The following is a 17,568-nucleotide window of genomic DNA, read 5'->3' as shown; positions in this document are numbered from 1 at the left end:
CGGTGACGTCACCACGCTTGTGCCAGGCCATGTGCACCTTGAGGCCACGTGAAGTGTCGAACGCCTGCTGGCAGGAGGTCATGGGGCAGACCCAAGTGCCACGGGTCGACTGACTGAGATGACTGGCTGATGCACCACCTGTGCCCCCTACTGTGCCAACCTGCTGTGCTTTAGCCACCCGGTGCTCCGCTCGTTGTTGTGAGCGTCGCTCCTCCACCCTCCGTTGTTGTTGGAGGGCGACTACCTCCAACTGCCCAGTAGCGTCCTTCACGAGCCTTCTCCACAGAGGCCGATCTTGACACCGCTGGTACCAGTCATCGGCAAGTCCACTCAGCTCCACGTCCTCCTGTACCACATCACTCCATCTCTTCTCTAGCCCGTGCCGCGCCCGTTTAGCCCCCTCGATCCGGCCGAACTAAAGCTGTTTCGGCATGCGGTGGCTGGGCATGCGGGCTACATGACCCAGCCAACACACATACACACACATACACACATACGTAAATACACACAACACACACAACATACATACACACACAAAAACGCCCCGTATAGCCTTCGACAGACTGTTGAGGCAAGTGCTGTGAGCGAGCAGCACCTATGAAGGCCGGAACGGCACACGTGGAGGTGGGTGGCCAGCACCACGCCCCACCGCCTTTGTCTCCCCAGTGGCGATGTTTACACGGCGCATCAGGTACTCATTTGAGACTGAGTCGACCTAGGGGAGGCCCAGCACCGGTTCCAATAATCGTCACTGGGTGTTGGCCGTGAGCGGGAATCAAACTCTGGTCGCCGGGTTTGCAGCGTAGCGCGCTAACAGCTCCACCACCGCTCCCCATTTCCACTGCACCCCATATACACACACACACAAAGACAAACACACACAAATAAAAAAAGACACACACATACAAAGACAAACACACGTACACACAACAAACTTCGGACACATTGACACACACACATGTTCACACGTAAATCATTGGAAGATATATACAGCACATCGCTCACACACACAGATATAGCGTTTGTGTGTTGGCTTGTTTTGAGTGCAGATGTAAAAAAATATTAATTTGTGAAATGTTCGGTGCATAGTGAAATTCGTGGCGTTATGTACGAGTATAAATAGTGTCGTGTTAATTACAACATAATTCATTAACATAAGCAAACACACAAATCTTAAATCAACACTGGCTCAAAAAATAATAACCCATACATTTTCAGATCAAACACAGCACACCGCTTATCATGAACCGGTATTAATATCAATTATAATAACGATACAGTCATACATTAGACAGTCTTGCCCGTTTTTCTATGTTTTAAAAAGCACGTACAACATATATAATGAATCGTATTCAATCAATTCTTCAGTAAAACTTTTACAAAATATTACACATTTAAGTGTCCCTCTCGTGTATAGGTGTCGTTTCACCTTTTTTTACGTCCGAGACATCATCATGTTGCGAGACTGTGGATGTTTGTATTTATCAGTCCCGATACACAATAGATATTCACATAACGATTGTGCCTCGTTGCTCAAATACCTTCCAGTTACCAACTCTGATCCAGTGTGTGGAAGTTCCACATTCGCACGGCGAGTGAATGGATAGGACAACCTGGAGTTGACATCCCACAAAGTGGTACTAATTTTATCGACCCCATTCGGAGTGGTGGTGGTGGTGGTGATGGTGACGATGAGTCGACCGGGATTTGAACTCGAAACCAACGTGACACGCGGGTCTGAGTTGTCCACGACAGTCTTTAGATGCTATTCTGTAATGGTAACCTATCGGATTTAGGCGTCACATCGCACAGGAGGCGAATTACTCAGTCCACCGACGATTTTCCGGGGGGGGGGGGGTGGGGGCTCACCCCACGTTCGATCCGTGAGATTTTTCACTGGTGACACATTTCAAGTCTCTGGAAAACGTCGAGACCATTCCGAGGAATTGACCTCACAAATGCCCCGCTTGTCTGTCCGGATATTTCACGACGGTCGGACGCGCGTGCCATTTCAATCACAAATCGGATCTTGCAACGCACGCGGATTAACCAAAAGCTTCTGGCGAGGAATGGGACGCCTCCGATCCGAGAGGAACCGCCTACGGGAGGAGATGGATCGACGAAAATGAGCAACTTGAGAGACGGCGGGTGGCTTTGGGGAGGCCTCGAGCCAGCAGTGGATTGACCACGGCTGACGATGAATCGACGCTTCATAATGGGGATGTCGCGTGCACATAATTTACGTGAATAACGCTTGTATAATAATTTATTTTAAATAATATCACAGTATTAATTATCAACAAACGTCTAACGTCCCAAGCCGCGGTGGAGCGGTGGGACAGTGGTTTCCGTGCCGTGCAAATGAACCCTGCTAGCCGAGTTCGATTCCCGCTCACGGCTAACATCAGTGGCGAGCGATACCCAAACAGGTCCTGGGCCCTCACCACACTTCACCAATTCCGCACTGACCAGCGTGGTGAAGTATGGTCAAAAAATAAGTAAACAACTGAAACGTTGTGAGTTGGGCAGGTGGGTGAGGGGGGTGCATCCATCCATCCAGCAGTGGATTGGCAAAGGGCTGTACATGAATTATAATCCCAATCAGAACCCTCTTGAAAATTATTTCCGATTATCGCCTCCTCGTGAACGGTGCTGAAATGTAACAGATGCTGGCAAGAAGTACTTGCGTCACCAGCAGTCTCAACGTATAGACACGTGGTGTTGTACTGCATTCTTAATCTACAACCATGGTCTACATACATTTCTGGGCCAAGTGCTATCTGAATCTGTCATGTGCGTCCCATTTGGTCGATTCCGCCTTAAATTGACATCAAAAACGTCAGCGCTAGGAAGACAAAGGCGGTCAGGCATGTGTTATTGCTGGTGTTCATCATGGTACCCCCTTTCACATTAAACGTGTGTGTCATGCCGACCGTAATAGGTGCTCGCTAACAGCTCTTGCTCCTCCTGAAGTCTGTGTGGTTCTTAAACGGCGATGTTTTCTGTGTACGTGTGTTTATGCATGTCTGCTTCTATGTGTATGTGCGCGTACACAATGTATGCGTGGTGTATATATATACGTTTGTGTGCACGCATGTGTATCTTTGTGTATTTGTGCGTACGTACGTACAGAATATATATTACGTGCGCGTGAATGTGTATGTTTGTCCGTGTGTATGTACGTACGTGCTTGCTTTCATGTGCACGAGTGTTGTGTACAGGATGCAGTGAGCGGAGCGGTGGCGCAACGGTTAGCGCACTGCTCTATCAACACCGTGGCCTGCGTTCAAGTTCAATACTCGGCAACAGATAAACGTCAGTGGCGTTCTGGGCCTCCCCTTTCACCAACCCGCAACAACCAGTGTGGTGAAGTATGGTTAACCCCTCCCCCCCCTCCCACTACCCACCACTGACAACAGAGTAACATCGGCAGTGTTAAGCTGTCAGGAGTTTTCACAGTACTAACAACAGTGGTTGGTGCAACGGTGAGCCCACTGCGCTTTGCAATCCAGAGGTTTGATTCGACCTCCTGGCGCGGCAGTTGAAACAACAATACCCAATACCCCCCCCCCACCACCACCTCTGTCTACCCAGGTAGCGTATGGTGGGGTAAAGTGTGGGTATTCCCACGTCTTCTATGATGTCTGGCCAGTGTGGAAGAGTAGACCAATTACATTCCAGAGGGCGCGTCTCTAGAGCTGCCTCTAGTCGAGGCCCTTTTGCACAGCAAGTGGTGGGCAGTTGCAGGGCTGCTCCTTTATCTTTTCACGTAAGTGGTAGAGACCGCAACGAGGGCAGGGAATGTTGCTTGTGTCAGCAGCAGCAGCAGCAGATTGGAACTCATATTTAATTCAGAGCAAGCATCCTGCCGCACGTGAGCAGGGAGCGAGAGGAGCACAGAGGAGAGAGCAGTGGGTGGAGGAGGAGAGGGAATCCGAGTGTGAGATAGGAAATGCGATGCTAAGCAGTGGGTACACCACACACACACAGCTCGCAGCATAAAACTAAACTGCGAGTCCTATTTTTATTTTACCAGGTAAGGCCCCCATCGAGCGGCGTAGCTCTTCGTCAGAAGCGACCTGGCCACAAATGATAGCTCAACGAAGTGGCTCATCATCGCGTGGACATTTATAGCAGCCAAACGCTCTAAACGCATGTTTCTGCATATCCACACTAGGAGATATACAAAGACTCCCCCGTATAGCCTGAACAGACTTTTTGGGGGAAAGTGCCGCTAGCGAACACCTATGAAGGCTGGCAGGGCACACGAAGGGGGTGGGTGGCCAGCACCACGCCCGGCAGCCTTTGTCTCCTTCGTGGTGATGCTTACACACACCTCACCAGATACTAATTTGATTCTGAGTCGACCTAGGGGAGGCCCAGGACCAGTTCAGACAATCACCACCGATGTTGGCCGTGAGCGGGAATCGAACTCGGATCACCAGGTTCGGAGCGCAGCGCGCTAACCGCTACACCGCCGCTCCCCACACATTATTAGATAAAGTATACATCTGCGAACGTACGCAACGGATTGCTGGTTAATTCATAACAAGCATAATAACAGCGCCAATAACAGCTGGTCTTTAACAAAATGACTCGAACAAAAGAACCTAGCCTTTGAGTAGTACAGGGTGCGTTCGGAGGAAGCTGGAAATTTCATGAGATAAGCGACTTGTAGGTTCGTAACAGAGCGTGGCAGGAGAGTGCTGTAGATGTCATCAGGAGGTGTTCATGATGGGTGGGGACACGTGGTACAGGGTGGTGGAGGGCAGATCACCCAGACAGGTGGAGTGTCAGCCAGGGGCTGTCGATCCGAGTTGAAAACCTTAAGTCACGTGGAGGTGGTGGTGGTGGTGGTGGGGCCGTATGAAACAAATCTCGTAGGTCGGATGTCTACTTTGCAACAGCTGTGGGTTCTGGCAGAAGGAAGGAAGCGATGGCGCAGTGTGGCAGCGTCAGCGGCACTGGCAGTGAAGACCTCTTCGTTTATTTGCTTTGTTTCCCCATCAGTGCGAGTCAAGGACGATCTCTGCCATTTTGAGCGATTTTTGCCTCTTCCCTGGCAAAGGCCGGTCATCCGAAACGTTGAAACTTTCATTTCATCTCAGCGACAGTAAAGACAAAGCAAAAACCGCAAATTCTTCCATCCGCTGCCTTTTTTCCGGGCTGTACCGCGTGTTGTTCGGCACGATGTCCAACGTTCCGCTCCACACGCCAGGAGATTTAGATCTTCCGCTCCTGAAGAAGCCTCCGGCCACGTGGAATGAAACGTCGGGCGTGGCGCCCGAGCAAGAAGCGCCACAATTCGAGGGCCACATCGGACAGCTTCACGGCACAATCGCGTGGCGAGCCTCTGCAGTAAGTAAAACAAAGAAAATACCTGCGATGATTTTAAAATGAGCCTCTTAATCACGAGCCCCCCTCCCTAGTCCTTCCACGCGAAAATGAGAAATCTCGACAGACGCAAATAATAGCGCACGCACGCTCACACATACGCGCGCGCGGCGACGTACAATTTTAAAAAAAGTTCTACAGTTTCCCTCCCCCTTCAAGGTTAAATGCACACACACACACACGTATAATGTTAATCGCCGTCTCTGTGTTGTGGTGCGTACGTTTCATTTGTGTGCCCGTTGTCTTTCAGCGTTCGCTCCGTTTCACGTAATATTTCCGCAGGCGGTATGATCCGCGCGTGCAGCGGGGGTAGGGCAGCTCCGGAGACCGACTTACATTGGGCTTCGTGACTGCGAGTTCACCGTCGTGCGTACGTACGTTGTCAGCGTCTCGGCTTGCGTGCGATCACGACATCACTCCGAATGTTCACTCGCGAGAAGTTCCGTTCCCTCCGGGTCGCTCGCCTCTCGTCTTTGCGAACGAGTCAACATCGACCGAGAGTCGCGTCTCTTTTTTTTGTTTTTACTCTGGGGTCGTGGGCTCTTCTACAGCTACGCCACGGTGTTATTTTAGCGTCCGCTGTGAAGCTGACGGGCGTGCTTTGCTCAGTGTTGACGATGGTGGTGATGGTGGTGGTGGTCATGGGACACATCTGAGAGAATGCACGCCGAAGAAATGCGGAGAATGAATCGATCCGTAGATCGTTACACCGCAGGATCGCGAGATGCAGTGTCGGCTTGGGGAAATATTTGTCCAGCAGCGGATTGACCACGGCTGATGTTCGTGATGACATCGGTGTTACTGCTGCTGATAAATAAATGATGATGTAATGCCGTTGGTCCTGCTGATGAACATATGATCATGATATAGTGGTTCGTTACAGAGATTATGATTTGATGGTGATTATGAATAGAATTATGATGTTCATAATTATTATTATGGCAATGCTGCTGATGATGGTGATGGAAAGTGCATATTGCTACAGCTACTGTAACTCATAATCATGCCAACAATGGTCACAACCAACTCCACACGTCACTCCCCGACCGTCACCACCATCATCATCACCGTACATCCTACACCACTCCCCATGAATCACCACCAGCGCACTTTGCATCTTCCTCCGCTCCTCTTGTCCAGTTCCAGGGATTAATTTCAGCTGGGGTCCATCCAGCTTTGAAACGCGACTCCCGCTCCAGGGCAAACGCCGCATCCTCCTCTCCCGCGGTGGCCGCGGCTACTCCAAGGACGCGGCAACCGCTCCGATCCACGCGGCGACCCGGCAAGAATTCCCTGCACCCGGCACTCCAAATCCATCGTACTGCTCGCTCCGGGCGGGTGGGAAACGAAATTCGAAGCCCCGCGTCGTCGCCGCCGCCGCCGTCACCGCGACGCCCGTCACTGTATGGACATGTAGGGCCAGTTGAAGCTGCTGCCCGACAGCAGCATGTCGCGAATGAGCGTCTCGATGGGCGTCTTGCCGACGAGCCGCACGAAGAAGAGCTGCTCGATGACGGCGGACGAGACGGTGCGCAGTGACGGCAGGCGCAGCAGCAGCTTTCCGAAGCGCGTGGGCTGGCTGGGGTACTGCGTGCGCACGTACTCCTCAAGTGCGCACTGGGACTTCTCCTGCAGAGACTCCACGTGCGCCGTGTCCGAGAGGCCGCACGCGTCTGACGGGACCGGGGGACGGGACGGGACGGGACGCGGTGAGACAGACAGACAGAGAGAGATTTAATTGTAACTGTTTTAACACGTAGGCTTTCGCGACCAATGTCATCCATATGACAGTTTTTTTTTTTGGGGGGGGGGGAGGGTTAGATCGTGTCAATGTATAATCTTACTAATCGGCCGTGTCGGGTGGTGGCGGGTTTAAAGGCACATGGAAAACGGCCCGCGGAAGGAGGCATTGGAGAGCTCCCGCCGAGTTCCCTTTAAGTGACCTCGGGTCCACGCACAGTAGGGAGCAACGCGTGACCTGTTCACCATCGATTTTTGCCCAGAGGCCAGACACACAGAGGCTTAACGCGGAGGCCGATAGACTACACCGAGACCTAGAGACCCACAGACCAACATAGAGACTTACAAAGTAAATGGCAGGCTCGCATAGAGACCCATAGCCTCAGACAGAGTTGTGATTAATACCGAGTTCTCCAGCGTAAGCCACCTTTGTCTCTCCAGTGCTGATGTTTACACATCGAACAAGATACATTATGAAGGCTGAGTCAACCTACAGATGGCCCAGGACCAGTTCTGAAATCGCTTGCCACTGGTGGTAGCCGTTGCCGGGAATCAAACTCAATTATAACGCTGTGTGTTAACCGTTGTGCCACCGCTCCTCACATACATACATACACACACACGCGCGCATTCTCCCTCTCACAAACACGTGCAGTCTCTCTCTCTCACGTTCTCTCTCTCACACACATGCACTGTCTCCCACAAACAAAGACAAAGATCCCCCGTATAGCCTGGAACAGACTGTTGGAGCAAGTGCTGTTAGCGAGCAGCACCTATGAAGGCCGACACGGCACACGAGTGGGGTGGGTGGCGAGCGCAACGCTCAGCGACCTTTGCCTCCCCAGTGGCGATGTTTACACACCGCACCAGCTACTAATTTTAGGCTGAGTCGACCTAGCCGAGGCCCGTGACCGGTTCAGATAATCGTCACTGATGTTGGCCGTGAGCGTGTCGCTGGGGTCCGTGGCCCAGGGCGCTAACCACCGTCCCCCACACTCTGTCCCACACGCACGCACGCAGACGCATCTCTCTCTCTCTCTCACACACACACAGAGGATCCATTCTCTCGCACACAAACACAATAAAGCACCCTTTGCACGTTCAAGCCGGTCAATAGAATCCCACCCTCCCCCCCCCAAGACAGCCACCACCGCCGTTTAGTCGTCGCTGTTCCACAGCCCCGATCCATCGATCGTTTAAGCGACCGCCCACACTCTCGTTGTGCGTTCATGTGTTCATTTATCCGACTGCGTGTCCACAACACTCCCAAACCCACGAGCACATCAGCACTTGACTCACGCCGCGCGTATACTCACACCACCACCACAAATACACTCACACCATCACCACCACCACAAACACACTCACACCATCACCACAAATACACTCACACCACCACAAATACACACACACCACAAATACACTCACACCACCACCACGACAAATACACTCACACCACAAATACACTCACACCATCACCACAAATACACTCACACCACAAATACACTCACACCCTCACCACAAATACACTCACACCACAAATACACTCACACCACCACCACAAATACACTTACACCACCACCACAAATACACTCACACCACAAATACACTCACGCCACAAATACACTCACACCACTACCACCACAAATACACTCACACCACAAATACACTCACACCACCACGACAAATACACTCACACCACCACCACCACGACAAATACACTCACACCACAAATACATTCACACCATCACCACAAATACACTCACACCACCACCACAAATGCACTCACACCACAAATACACTTACACCATCACCACAAATACACTCACACCACCACCACAAATACACCCACACCACCACCAACACAAATACACTCACACCATCACCACAAATACACTCACACCACCACAAATACACTCACACCACCAACACAAATACATTCACACCATCACCACAAATACACTCACACCACCACCACAAATACACTCACACCACCGCCACCACAACAAATACACTCACACCACAAATACACTCACACCACCACCACAAATACACTCACACCACCACCACAAATACACTCACACCACCACCACAAATACACTCACACCACAAATACACTCACACCACCACAAATACACTCACACCACCACCACAAATACACTCACACCACCACCACGACAAATACACTCACACCACAAATACACTCACACCACCACCACAAATACACTCACACCACCGCCACAAATACACTCACACCACAAATACACTCACACCACCACCACAAATACACTCACACCATCACTACAAATACACTCACAGCACCATCACCACAAATACACTCACACCACCACCACCACCACCACAAATACACTCACACCACTGCCACAAATACACTCACACCACAAATACACTCACACTACCAACACAAATACACTCACACCATCACCACAAATACACTCACAACACCATCACCACAAATACATTCACACCACCACCGCCACAAATACACCCACACCACCACAAATACACTCACACCACAAATACACTCACACCACCACAACAAATACACTCACACCACCACCACAACTACACTCACACCACCACAGCGACAAGTGTTGTTAGCGAGCACCTATGAAGGCTGACACAGTACATGTGGTGGGTAGCCAGCACTACACCCGCCCGCCTTTGTCTCCCCTGTGCTGAAACACCACAAGAGGTACTCGTTTAGGCCCAAGACCGAAACAGACGTCACTCGCCACTGACATTCAGTTAACCGAGTTCACAGCTCAGCGTGCTAACCAATGCGGCAACTACTCCCCACGCAAAGACATAAACAAAGCCAAAGCGCCCCATATATATAATCTTATAGACCGTTGAGACAAGTGCTGTCAGCAAGCGCCTATTAAGTACGACCTGTACAATAAACAAACTCCCACGCGTGCGCACAGCCACACACATACACACATCCATCCCTCGGGCCGGATCGGTGGCACAGACGCGGGGGAGGGTGGACAGGGCGAGGTGGGACCGCTCATTTCACTCCTTGGGCCCCGTGCCAACCGCACGGCGTCAGTGACCGCTCTGCGGTTACGGTGCCTGACCCCAGTGCCGGTGCTTGACCCCGGGCTTCGAACCGAATGGGACCCGGTCCGGGTTACGTCCTTACGAACCACGTGCCCTTCCATCCATCCCTTTGTTTTTCCCACCTGCTCTTCGCTCTCCCCCGCCCAACCACCACCAACTTCACAGCATGTCATCCTGCGGGCCTAAGCCACTGTATGATGTTCAAAGTGGATTTGTACAGCGTCTGTGTGCGAGCACATGTCAGGGCGCTGCATGCGGAAACGTCATAAAACAAATTTTGTTCACGGAATGAAGAGCAACGTCTTGGCGAGTCTCGACTCGAAGAGGGGCAGGGGAGTCAGCAGCACGAACGGAAGAGGCAACGGGAAGCTTTAAGTGTCACCCCCATCGTAGTGACGTTGGTTTTTCTCCACCCACACAGAGCCACTCTTATCTAATCTAAGCTAATTCTTTGGGTCTTGCGGTAAAGTCACGTAGATAGGTTCAAATAGAATAACAAAAAATAACAAAAAACAACAATATTTTCTTTCAAACTATCTCCGTGACTTTACCAAAAGATCCAAACAATATGAATTCCTGCAGTCACGAAAGCTTTAAGTCATTATAATTTTTTTATTGTTACCAGGTAAGGCCCACTGGGCTATGTAGCTCTTTTTCAGAAGTGATCTGGCCAGAAATGATAGGTCAACGAAGTTGGCTTATCACGTGGAAATTTATAGCAGCCAAATATTCATGTTGCTAAATGTGGAGGGAAAAACTGGAGGACCCGGAGAAACATCCACGTGATGTACACTCCAACTATACAACAGGCGTCAGGGTCAGGATCGAACTCCTGACCTCCTGCATACCAGGCGAGGGAGTAAACATCTCGCCACCGCGACTCTCAACAATGGACTGATGACAATAATAGCGAAGTAGCGGTCTCTCTCCCGACGAACGGTCTCGAAACTCGGCTAAGGCGGTCACGGGTAAAGCAAAACGTAACGAAGTATCAAGCAGTCCGGCGCGACCTCACCGGACGTGAAGAGCACGATGGCCTTGAGGCAGCTGTACTCGGCCGAGTCGACGTGCAGCGCCTTGAGCTTCTCCACCTGCTCCTGGAAGATGCGGATGTGGTCCATGAAGGCCACCACGCGCTCGGCGGACATGGGCGACGCGTGGAGCCCAGCGGCGGCCAGCAGCGGCGCCACGTGCAGCGGCATGGCGCACTGCGCGGCGTTCAGCACGAACAGCTCGCTCCACACGAGCCGCAGCAGCGCCACCTGGTCCCCCACCTGACAGCCGGGGTCGCGCGGGGGGAGGTGGGCAGTGGGGTCAGGGTCGGGCGAAGTGGGGAGCGGGTGTCAGGGACGCAGATGATCTGGACACCATCTAATTGATTTGGAGTCTATAGAACTGGTGTAGGGTTCCCAACTCTGGTTCCCAGCCTGATGTAGAACGCCGATTCTCAACCTGTGGCACGGTGGACCGCAGGGGGTCCCGCAAGGCCATGGGAAGTGCTCCGTGGAAACGGAGCAGATACGAATGTTGTTCAAAGAATACCGTATTTTTTACTTGCTCATCGCACAGCTATTCGGGTTCGTCGATAATATTCGTGACAAAGCATCATGTTTGTGCCTGGTGCAGAGTCATGTTTGTGCCTGGTGCAGAGTCATGTTTGCGCCTGGTGCAGAGTCATGATTGCGCCTGGTGCAGAGTCATGTTTGTGCCTGGTGCAGAGTCATGTTTGCGCCTGGTGCAGAGTCATGTTTGCGCCTGGTGCAGAGTCATGTTTGTGCCTGGTGAAGAGTCATGTTTGCGCCTGGTGCAGAGTCATGTTTGTGCTTGGTGCAGAGTCATGTTTGTGCCTGGTGAAGAGTCATGTTTGTGCCTGGTGCAGAGTCATGTTTGCGCCTGGTGCAGAGTCATGTTTGTGCCTGGTGCAGAGTCATGTTTGTGCCTGGTGCAGAGTCATGTTTGCGCCTGGTGCAGAGTCATGTTTGTGCTTGGTGCAGAGTCATGTTTGTGCCTGGTGAAGAGTCATGTTTGCGCCTGGTGCAGAGTCATGTTTGCGCCTGGTGCAGAGTCATGTTTGTGCCTGGTGCAGAGTCATGTTTGTGCCTGGTGCAGAGTCATGTTTGTGCCTGGTGAAGAGTCATGTTTGCGCCTGGTGCAGAGTCATGTTTGCGCCTGGTGCAGTCGTTTTGATTCTGAAAAAATATGTTGCAGGTGCGTGGTCGTCCGCAAGCATTTGTTGGGGGTTGACAGTGGCCCTCGGGTACAGAAAGGTCGGGAACCACTGCCCTAGAGACCATGAGTTATATAGGCATGCCATTACAATCTGGAGAATTCAATGCGGTATCGAGGCACTTTGTGGAGAGGCTGGAGACCCCTCCCCCCTGGCAATCGATGCGGAGACCCCCGTGAACAATCTCCCGAAAACTCCGTCGGGCGAGACCAGATCCGCACAACCTCTAAACTAAACTGTAAACTATTTAAATCTTGACTTAAAGCTTTCGTGACTGCAGGAATTCATATTTTTGGGTCATTCGGTAAAGCCACATAGATAGAAAAAAAAGTTATCACGACGTTTTGAGGCAGCTCTCTCGCTATATTTTTGTCACCTGATGACGATTGCTTGTGTTGCGATCGAAACGTCGTGATGATTTTTTTCTTTTTTCTATCTACGTGGCTTTACCGAAAGACCCAAAGAATATAAACTATTTTCTATTTGTACCAGGTAAGGGCCCACTGAGCTATATGGCTCTTTTTTAGAAGTGACCTGGCCACGGATGATAGCTCAACAAAGTGGCTTATCACGTCGAAATGTACAGCAGCAGGTGATTACTCTAAACGCATGCTTCTAAATGCGGAGGGAAAACCGGAGGACTCGAAGAAAAATCCACGCGACCACGGCGAGACAAGAGAGACACACAAACTCCAAATATACAGGAGGCGTTGGGGGGGGTCGGGATCGAAGCCACGACCTCCTGTACACCAGGCGAGGCAGCTGACATCTCGCCCCCAGGGTGACGAGATCGAAGCCCGCCCCCGCCGCCGCTGCTGACCTGTAGTTCGGGGAAGAAGGGGATGTTCCGGGCCCACTCGACGGCGCTGAAAAGGAGGCGCGCGGCGAGCTCGCAGATGTTCTCGATGCCCATCAGGTTGTTGGGCTGCATGCACTGGCTGCCGTAGCGCGACGTCGGATAGGGCTCAGCGCGCAGCAGCAACGAGATGTAGCCCGACAGGTACGAGGCGGCGTGGCCCCCAGCGCCGTTCAGCAGGGGGTCCCCGCCGTTGGGCTGCAGCGCGTACGCGCCCCCCGGAGTCGCGGGGTGCTGCATGGACGAAGGCATGCGTCCCCGCTGCACGGCTGCGTTGGGAGATTTGGGGGGGCGGGGGCGGGGGGGGGGAGAAGGGGGTACGGCGGGAGAGAGAGAGAGAGAGAGAGGCGTGGGCCAGGGGTGTAAAACGCCGCGTGTAAGAGCAGTGTCCTTCACTCAGGGGAGGGGGGTGCGGGGGGGTCACTTTCGCCGACGAGACATCGTCAGCGTGAGAGCCACCACACCGTTTGAAACCATTGAGGTTTGACAGCCACGATGGTGGGGGGGGTGGGGGGGGGTAAGGGTGAGGGTGTTCTCACATTCGCGTATTGTCGGGGGCTGCATGTCAGGGGGGCCGCCAGTGAAGGCCACCAGGGGGGCCGCCAGTGGCCCGCGGGCCTTGCGATAACACCGAAAGGCGCGACGGAGAATGTCGAAACGACGTCAAAACCGCAGACGATTTACCGAGTAGGCGGTGGTTGGAGACGAAGGCTGAGACGCGACGGATAACGAGAGACGAGCGGACGACGCCGTCGGCGATGTAAAGTGTGGGGCCTTGAGGCGACGCAAATCAGGTCGCCGTGTTAATTAAGAAGTGGCGACGTGTTTGCGAAACGACGTAAATGGGGGGAGGGAGATGTCAATCGGGGTATTACTGAACCACAGACAAAGTCACTCATCGTGAAAAATGTACGGTGCCACCTATCCGTGTTTGACCGGGACAGTCCAGAAATGGGCACCTGTGTCCTGGTGGCAGGAATTTTAACCGAGATCTGTGGTTGAACTTTATTACGTGTCGGTAAAACCGCAGTTGATATATGGATATAGACTGTGAAACATGGCCCGCTGAAAAAAGTCATTTAAATGTCGTCACTAATTGCGGTAAAAGATTGAATGTCGAGTTTGCAAGCCAGAATATCCCGGGTGTCCAATGACGGCAAATACATAACGACCATGTACACAGTTTAACATCTATAACTTAAAACGTGCTCGCATTTATACAGCTGTCAACCCATACAATTCACCAGCTTTCTTTAAAAGGGAAATTGAGTTTTCAGGTCCATACGGCGTACAGCCGTTTCAATACGGGCAACATTTTTTTCTATTCATTTGTGTTTCTCCCTTGTGATGGGACTTTGTAGGATGAACGTTGAGATTTATAAGGACCACGGGGTGACCAATAAGATCAGAATTGATCTGGAACAAGATAGGGCACTGATCAGGGGTTGACAGGCATGTAGTGGTGAGTGTAGTGGTGAGTGTACTAGTGGTGATTGTCTATTTGTGTGTTTCTCCCTTGTGATGGGACTTTGTAGGATGAACGTTGAGATTTATAAGGACCACGGGGTGACCAATAAGATCAGAATTGATCTGGAACAGGATAGGGCACTGATCAGGGGTTGACAGGCATGTAGTGGTGAGTGTAGTTGTGAGTGTACTAGTAGTGATCGTCTATTTGTGTGTTTCTCCCTTGTGATGGGACTTTGTAGGATGAACGTTGAGATTTATAAGGGGCACGGGGTGACCAATAAGGTCTGAATTGGTCCGTAATAAGATACGCACTGATAAGGGGTTGACGGGTATGAATACATAACGACCTTGCACACAGTTCAACATCTATAACTTAATATGCGCACGCATTTATAAGACGAACATCGCAACCAGTCGAGCAACACACATTGTCAAATGACGCCGTTCATTGTACCGTCAGCGTTGTGTTCCCTTTCAGTAACTTAATCTAGGCGTGCGTTGCGTTTAACGATTTAATTTATCGACTGTTATCTTCTCGTCGCCGTATTTTGTCATTCAGCTTCGTGTTGTTGCACTGCAGCGATCATACACCGTTGTGCGCTCAGCTTAAATTGCATTGCGTTCTGTTGCGCAACAAACGAATACCATTATACGATGGTACAATCAATTCATCCGTTTGGTCACAGGCCCCCTCACCCACCCCCCCCCCCCCCCCCGAGCATGGAACCTCCCCGTTTACCCCAGGGCCCATGCCGGCCTTGGTTGTGCCCGGGTCGACAAGGCGAGAGAGGGGGAGCCCCCGGATGGGGTGGTGGGAGCGAGATGGGTCTGGTCTCCTAAGCCTTCTCCTAATTAAGTTTTTAATAGCTCGCTAACGAGCAACAACTGTGTTTGCAACAACAACAACAAACAAAACCACGCGCAACAGAGTGGCTTTGTTTTAAGAACGGGAAGTTGCGCAACGTTTCGGAAGAATGCGTGGGGTGTTCACTCACTCTGGACGAGAAAAGGGCGACTCGAGGGGCTATCCGTCAGCGTCCCAAGCTCTGTAGTACTCTGTATATCGAGGTGCCGATCAATGCGTGGAAGGAAACATTTCATAAATGTTGATGAGCAGTTTTTATTAATTGGTTTTGTAGGGTTGTCACGATTTGGCGATACGACCATATCTCATACGAAATAAGATCAACGTTATTCCTTCACATTGACCGTTTCGCAAGATGTCATGATTTCGTGATTACCGTAACGTATTTCCTCAATGTTTTATTTCCTGACAAAAAAAAAAAAACGTGTTTTCACTGAAACAAACTCTATAATTCTAGTTGTAAAATCAATCACTATTTTCCATTCAATGTATCCTTTGGCAAAATGGTTTTGCAGTAGCAATTGACGGGCATTGCGATTATACGCTTGATGTTTGCTCCGCGTAATCCCGACTGAATGATTCCCAGGTTAATTTTTTTCTTGAAACCACTTTTTTTTTTAACCATGACGCCGGCACACATTCATGGCCAACTCTTGCTCCGTCACGTCACGGGATCTTTAACATCCACTTGTGAAGCAGCAGCAACAGCAGCAGCAGCAGACGGCAGCAGACGGGGCGTGGCCATGCTGTTAATGGCCCACGAGTGACGATTGCCACCGACCGAGAGGCATCTCAGCTGCGGACGTCCAGAGTCTGAAGACTTCCAGAAGCCCCCTGGCAGTTGACGTATCGGTCCGGAAAGGAAACCGCATTGAAGCATTGAAAGACCCCCCCACACCACCCACCATTCCCCATTACTCATGATGACCTAACGGCAAAAGTGACCGTGAGCACGCCCGACCATGTCAGATCTCATGGGGCTAAGCAGGCCTGGAGCCTAGTTGGTAGTCGTACGGATGACCGTCAGTGTGTTGTATGTGTGGGGTGAGATGTTAACTACCTCGCCTGGTACGCAGAAGGTCGTGGTTGTGGATCCAGACCCTGACGCCTGCTTTATATTTGGAGTGTGCGTGTCTCTCTCTCTCTCTCTCCACGTGGTCGCGTGGATTTTTCTCCGGGTTCTCCGGGTTTTCTCCTCCAGAATCAACATTCATTTAGAGTATTTGGCTGATATGAATTTTCACATGATTTGTTGAGCTATCATTTGTTGCCAGGTCGCTTCTGAAAAAAAACCCCATTATAGCTTACCTGCTAAAATAAAAAAAGTTTAGTTTCGTTTAGAGAAGTGGTCACGAAATGTCAGTGATCCTGAATGTGACCTCGTCACATCTCATGGGACTGAGCAGGGTTCTGGAGCGTGGTTCGTAGTCGTATGGATGACCACCAGCGTGTTTGTAGGTTTTGTGCGATTCAGAGGTGTGGTCAGTTAATATCAGTGCAGAGTGTCAGCCCCTCGTGTAGAGAGAACAGCGCGCGGTGATGGGGTTGTCTCCGTGTCCTCTCGGGTCCCCGCTCCCATGTGAAGCCAACAAAACTCTCCATAATGATATTGACCAAACTGGCAGGGCCCTCTTGCCAAAGAGCTTCGAGACTCGATGAGGCCTTCAAACAGAAGTAAGGCCTTATCCACGAACCTTTTTTGACGCTACTGGACATCTGTAAAAAAAGAGCTTCATAGCTTATCGGATTCCTCCAGTATAAATACAGATTCTGATTATTCTGAGCTGTCAATATGATGTCTCTATGTTGCCTATGCTCTCTGACCCACGTGTCCCCTTTTCCTCCTCATGCCCGTCTCTTGGTGAAATTCCCAGCGAGCATCTATCTCTCTCTCTCTCGGTGATTCTTTTATTTGACGATTTCATTTTTATT

The 17,568-nt window shown here is 51.2% G+C and overlaps 1 protein-coding gene across 3 annotated transcripts in view; it reads right to left on the bottom strand.

The window, feature by feature from the left end:
- Window positions 1-1,237: 1,237 nt before the first annotated feature.
- LOC116953460 (nuclear receptor subfamily 2 group F member 1-A-like) overlaps window positions 1,238-17,568 on the bottom strand; it is a 34,023-nt gene continuing 17,692 nt past the window's right edge. For all 3 annotated transcript variants that reach the window (XM_032973676.2, XM_032973677.2, XM_032973678.2), the window contains exons 2-4: window positions 13,266-13,570; window positions 11,234-11,492; window positions 1,238-7,067 (exon numbers count right to left, since the gene is read on the bottom strand). In XM_032973676.2, the coding sequence (XP_032829567.2) occupies window positions 6,793-7,067; window positions 11,234-11,492; window positions 13,266-13,570 (839 nt within the window). In that variant the 3' untranslated portion in view covers window positions 1,238-6,792. The remainder of the gene's footprint in view (window positions 7,068-11,233; window positions 11,493-13,265; window positions 13,571-17,568) is intronic.

This window comes from Petromyzon marinus, chromosome 52 (assembly GCF_048934315.1).
Source record: "Petromyzon marinus isolate PM22_M1 ecotype Great Lakes invasive population chromosome 52, UKy_Petmar_22M1.pri1.0, whole genome shotgun sequence".
Taxonomy (NCBI): domain Eukaryota; kingdom Metazoa; phylum Chordata; class Hyperoartia; order Petromyzontiformes; family Petromyzontidae; genus Petromyzon; species Petromyzon marinus.
The sequence above is the reverse complement of the archived record's forward strand: the minus strand, read 5'-3'. Positions and strand labels throughout refer to the sequence as shown.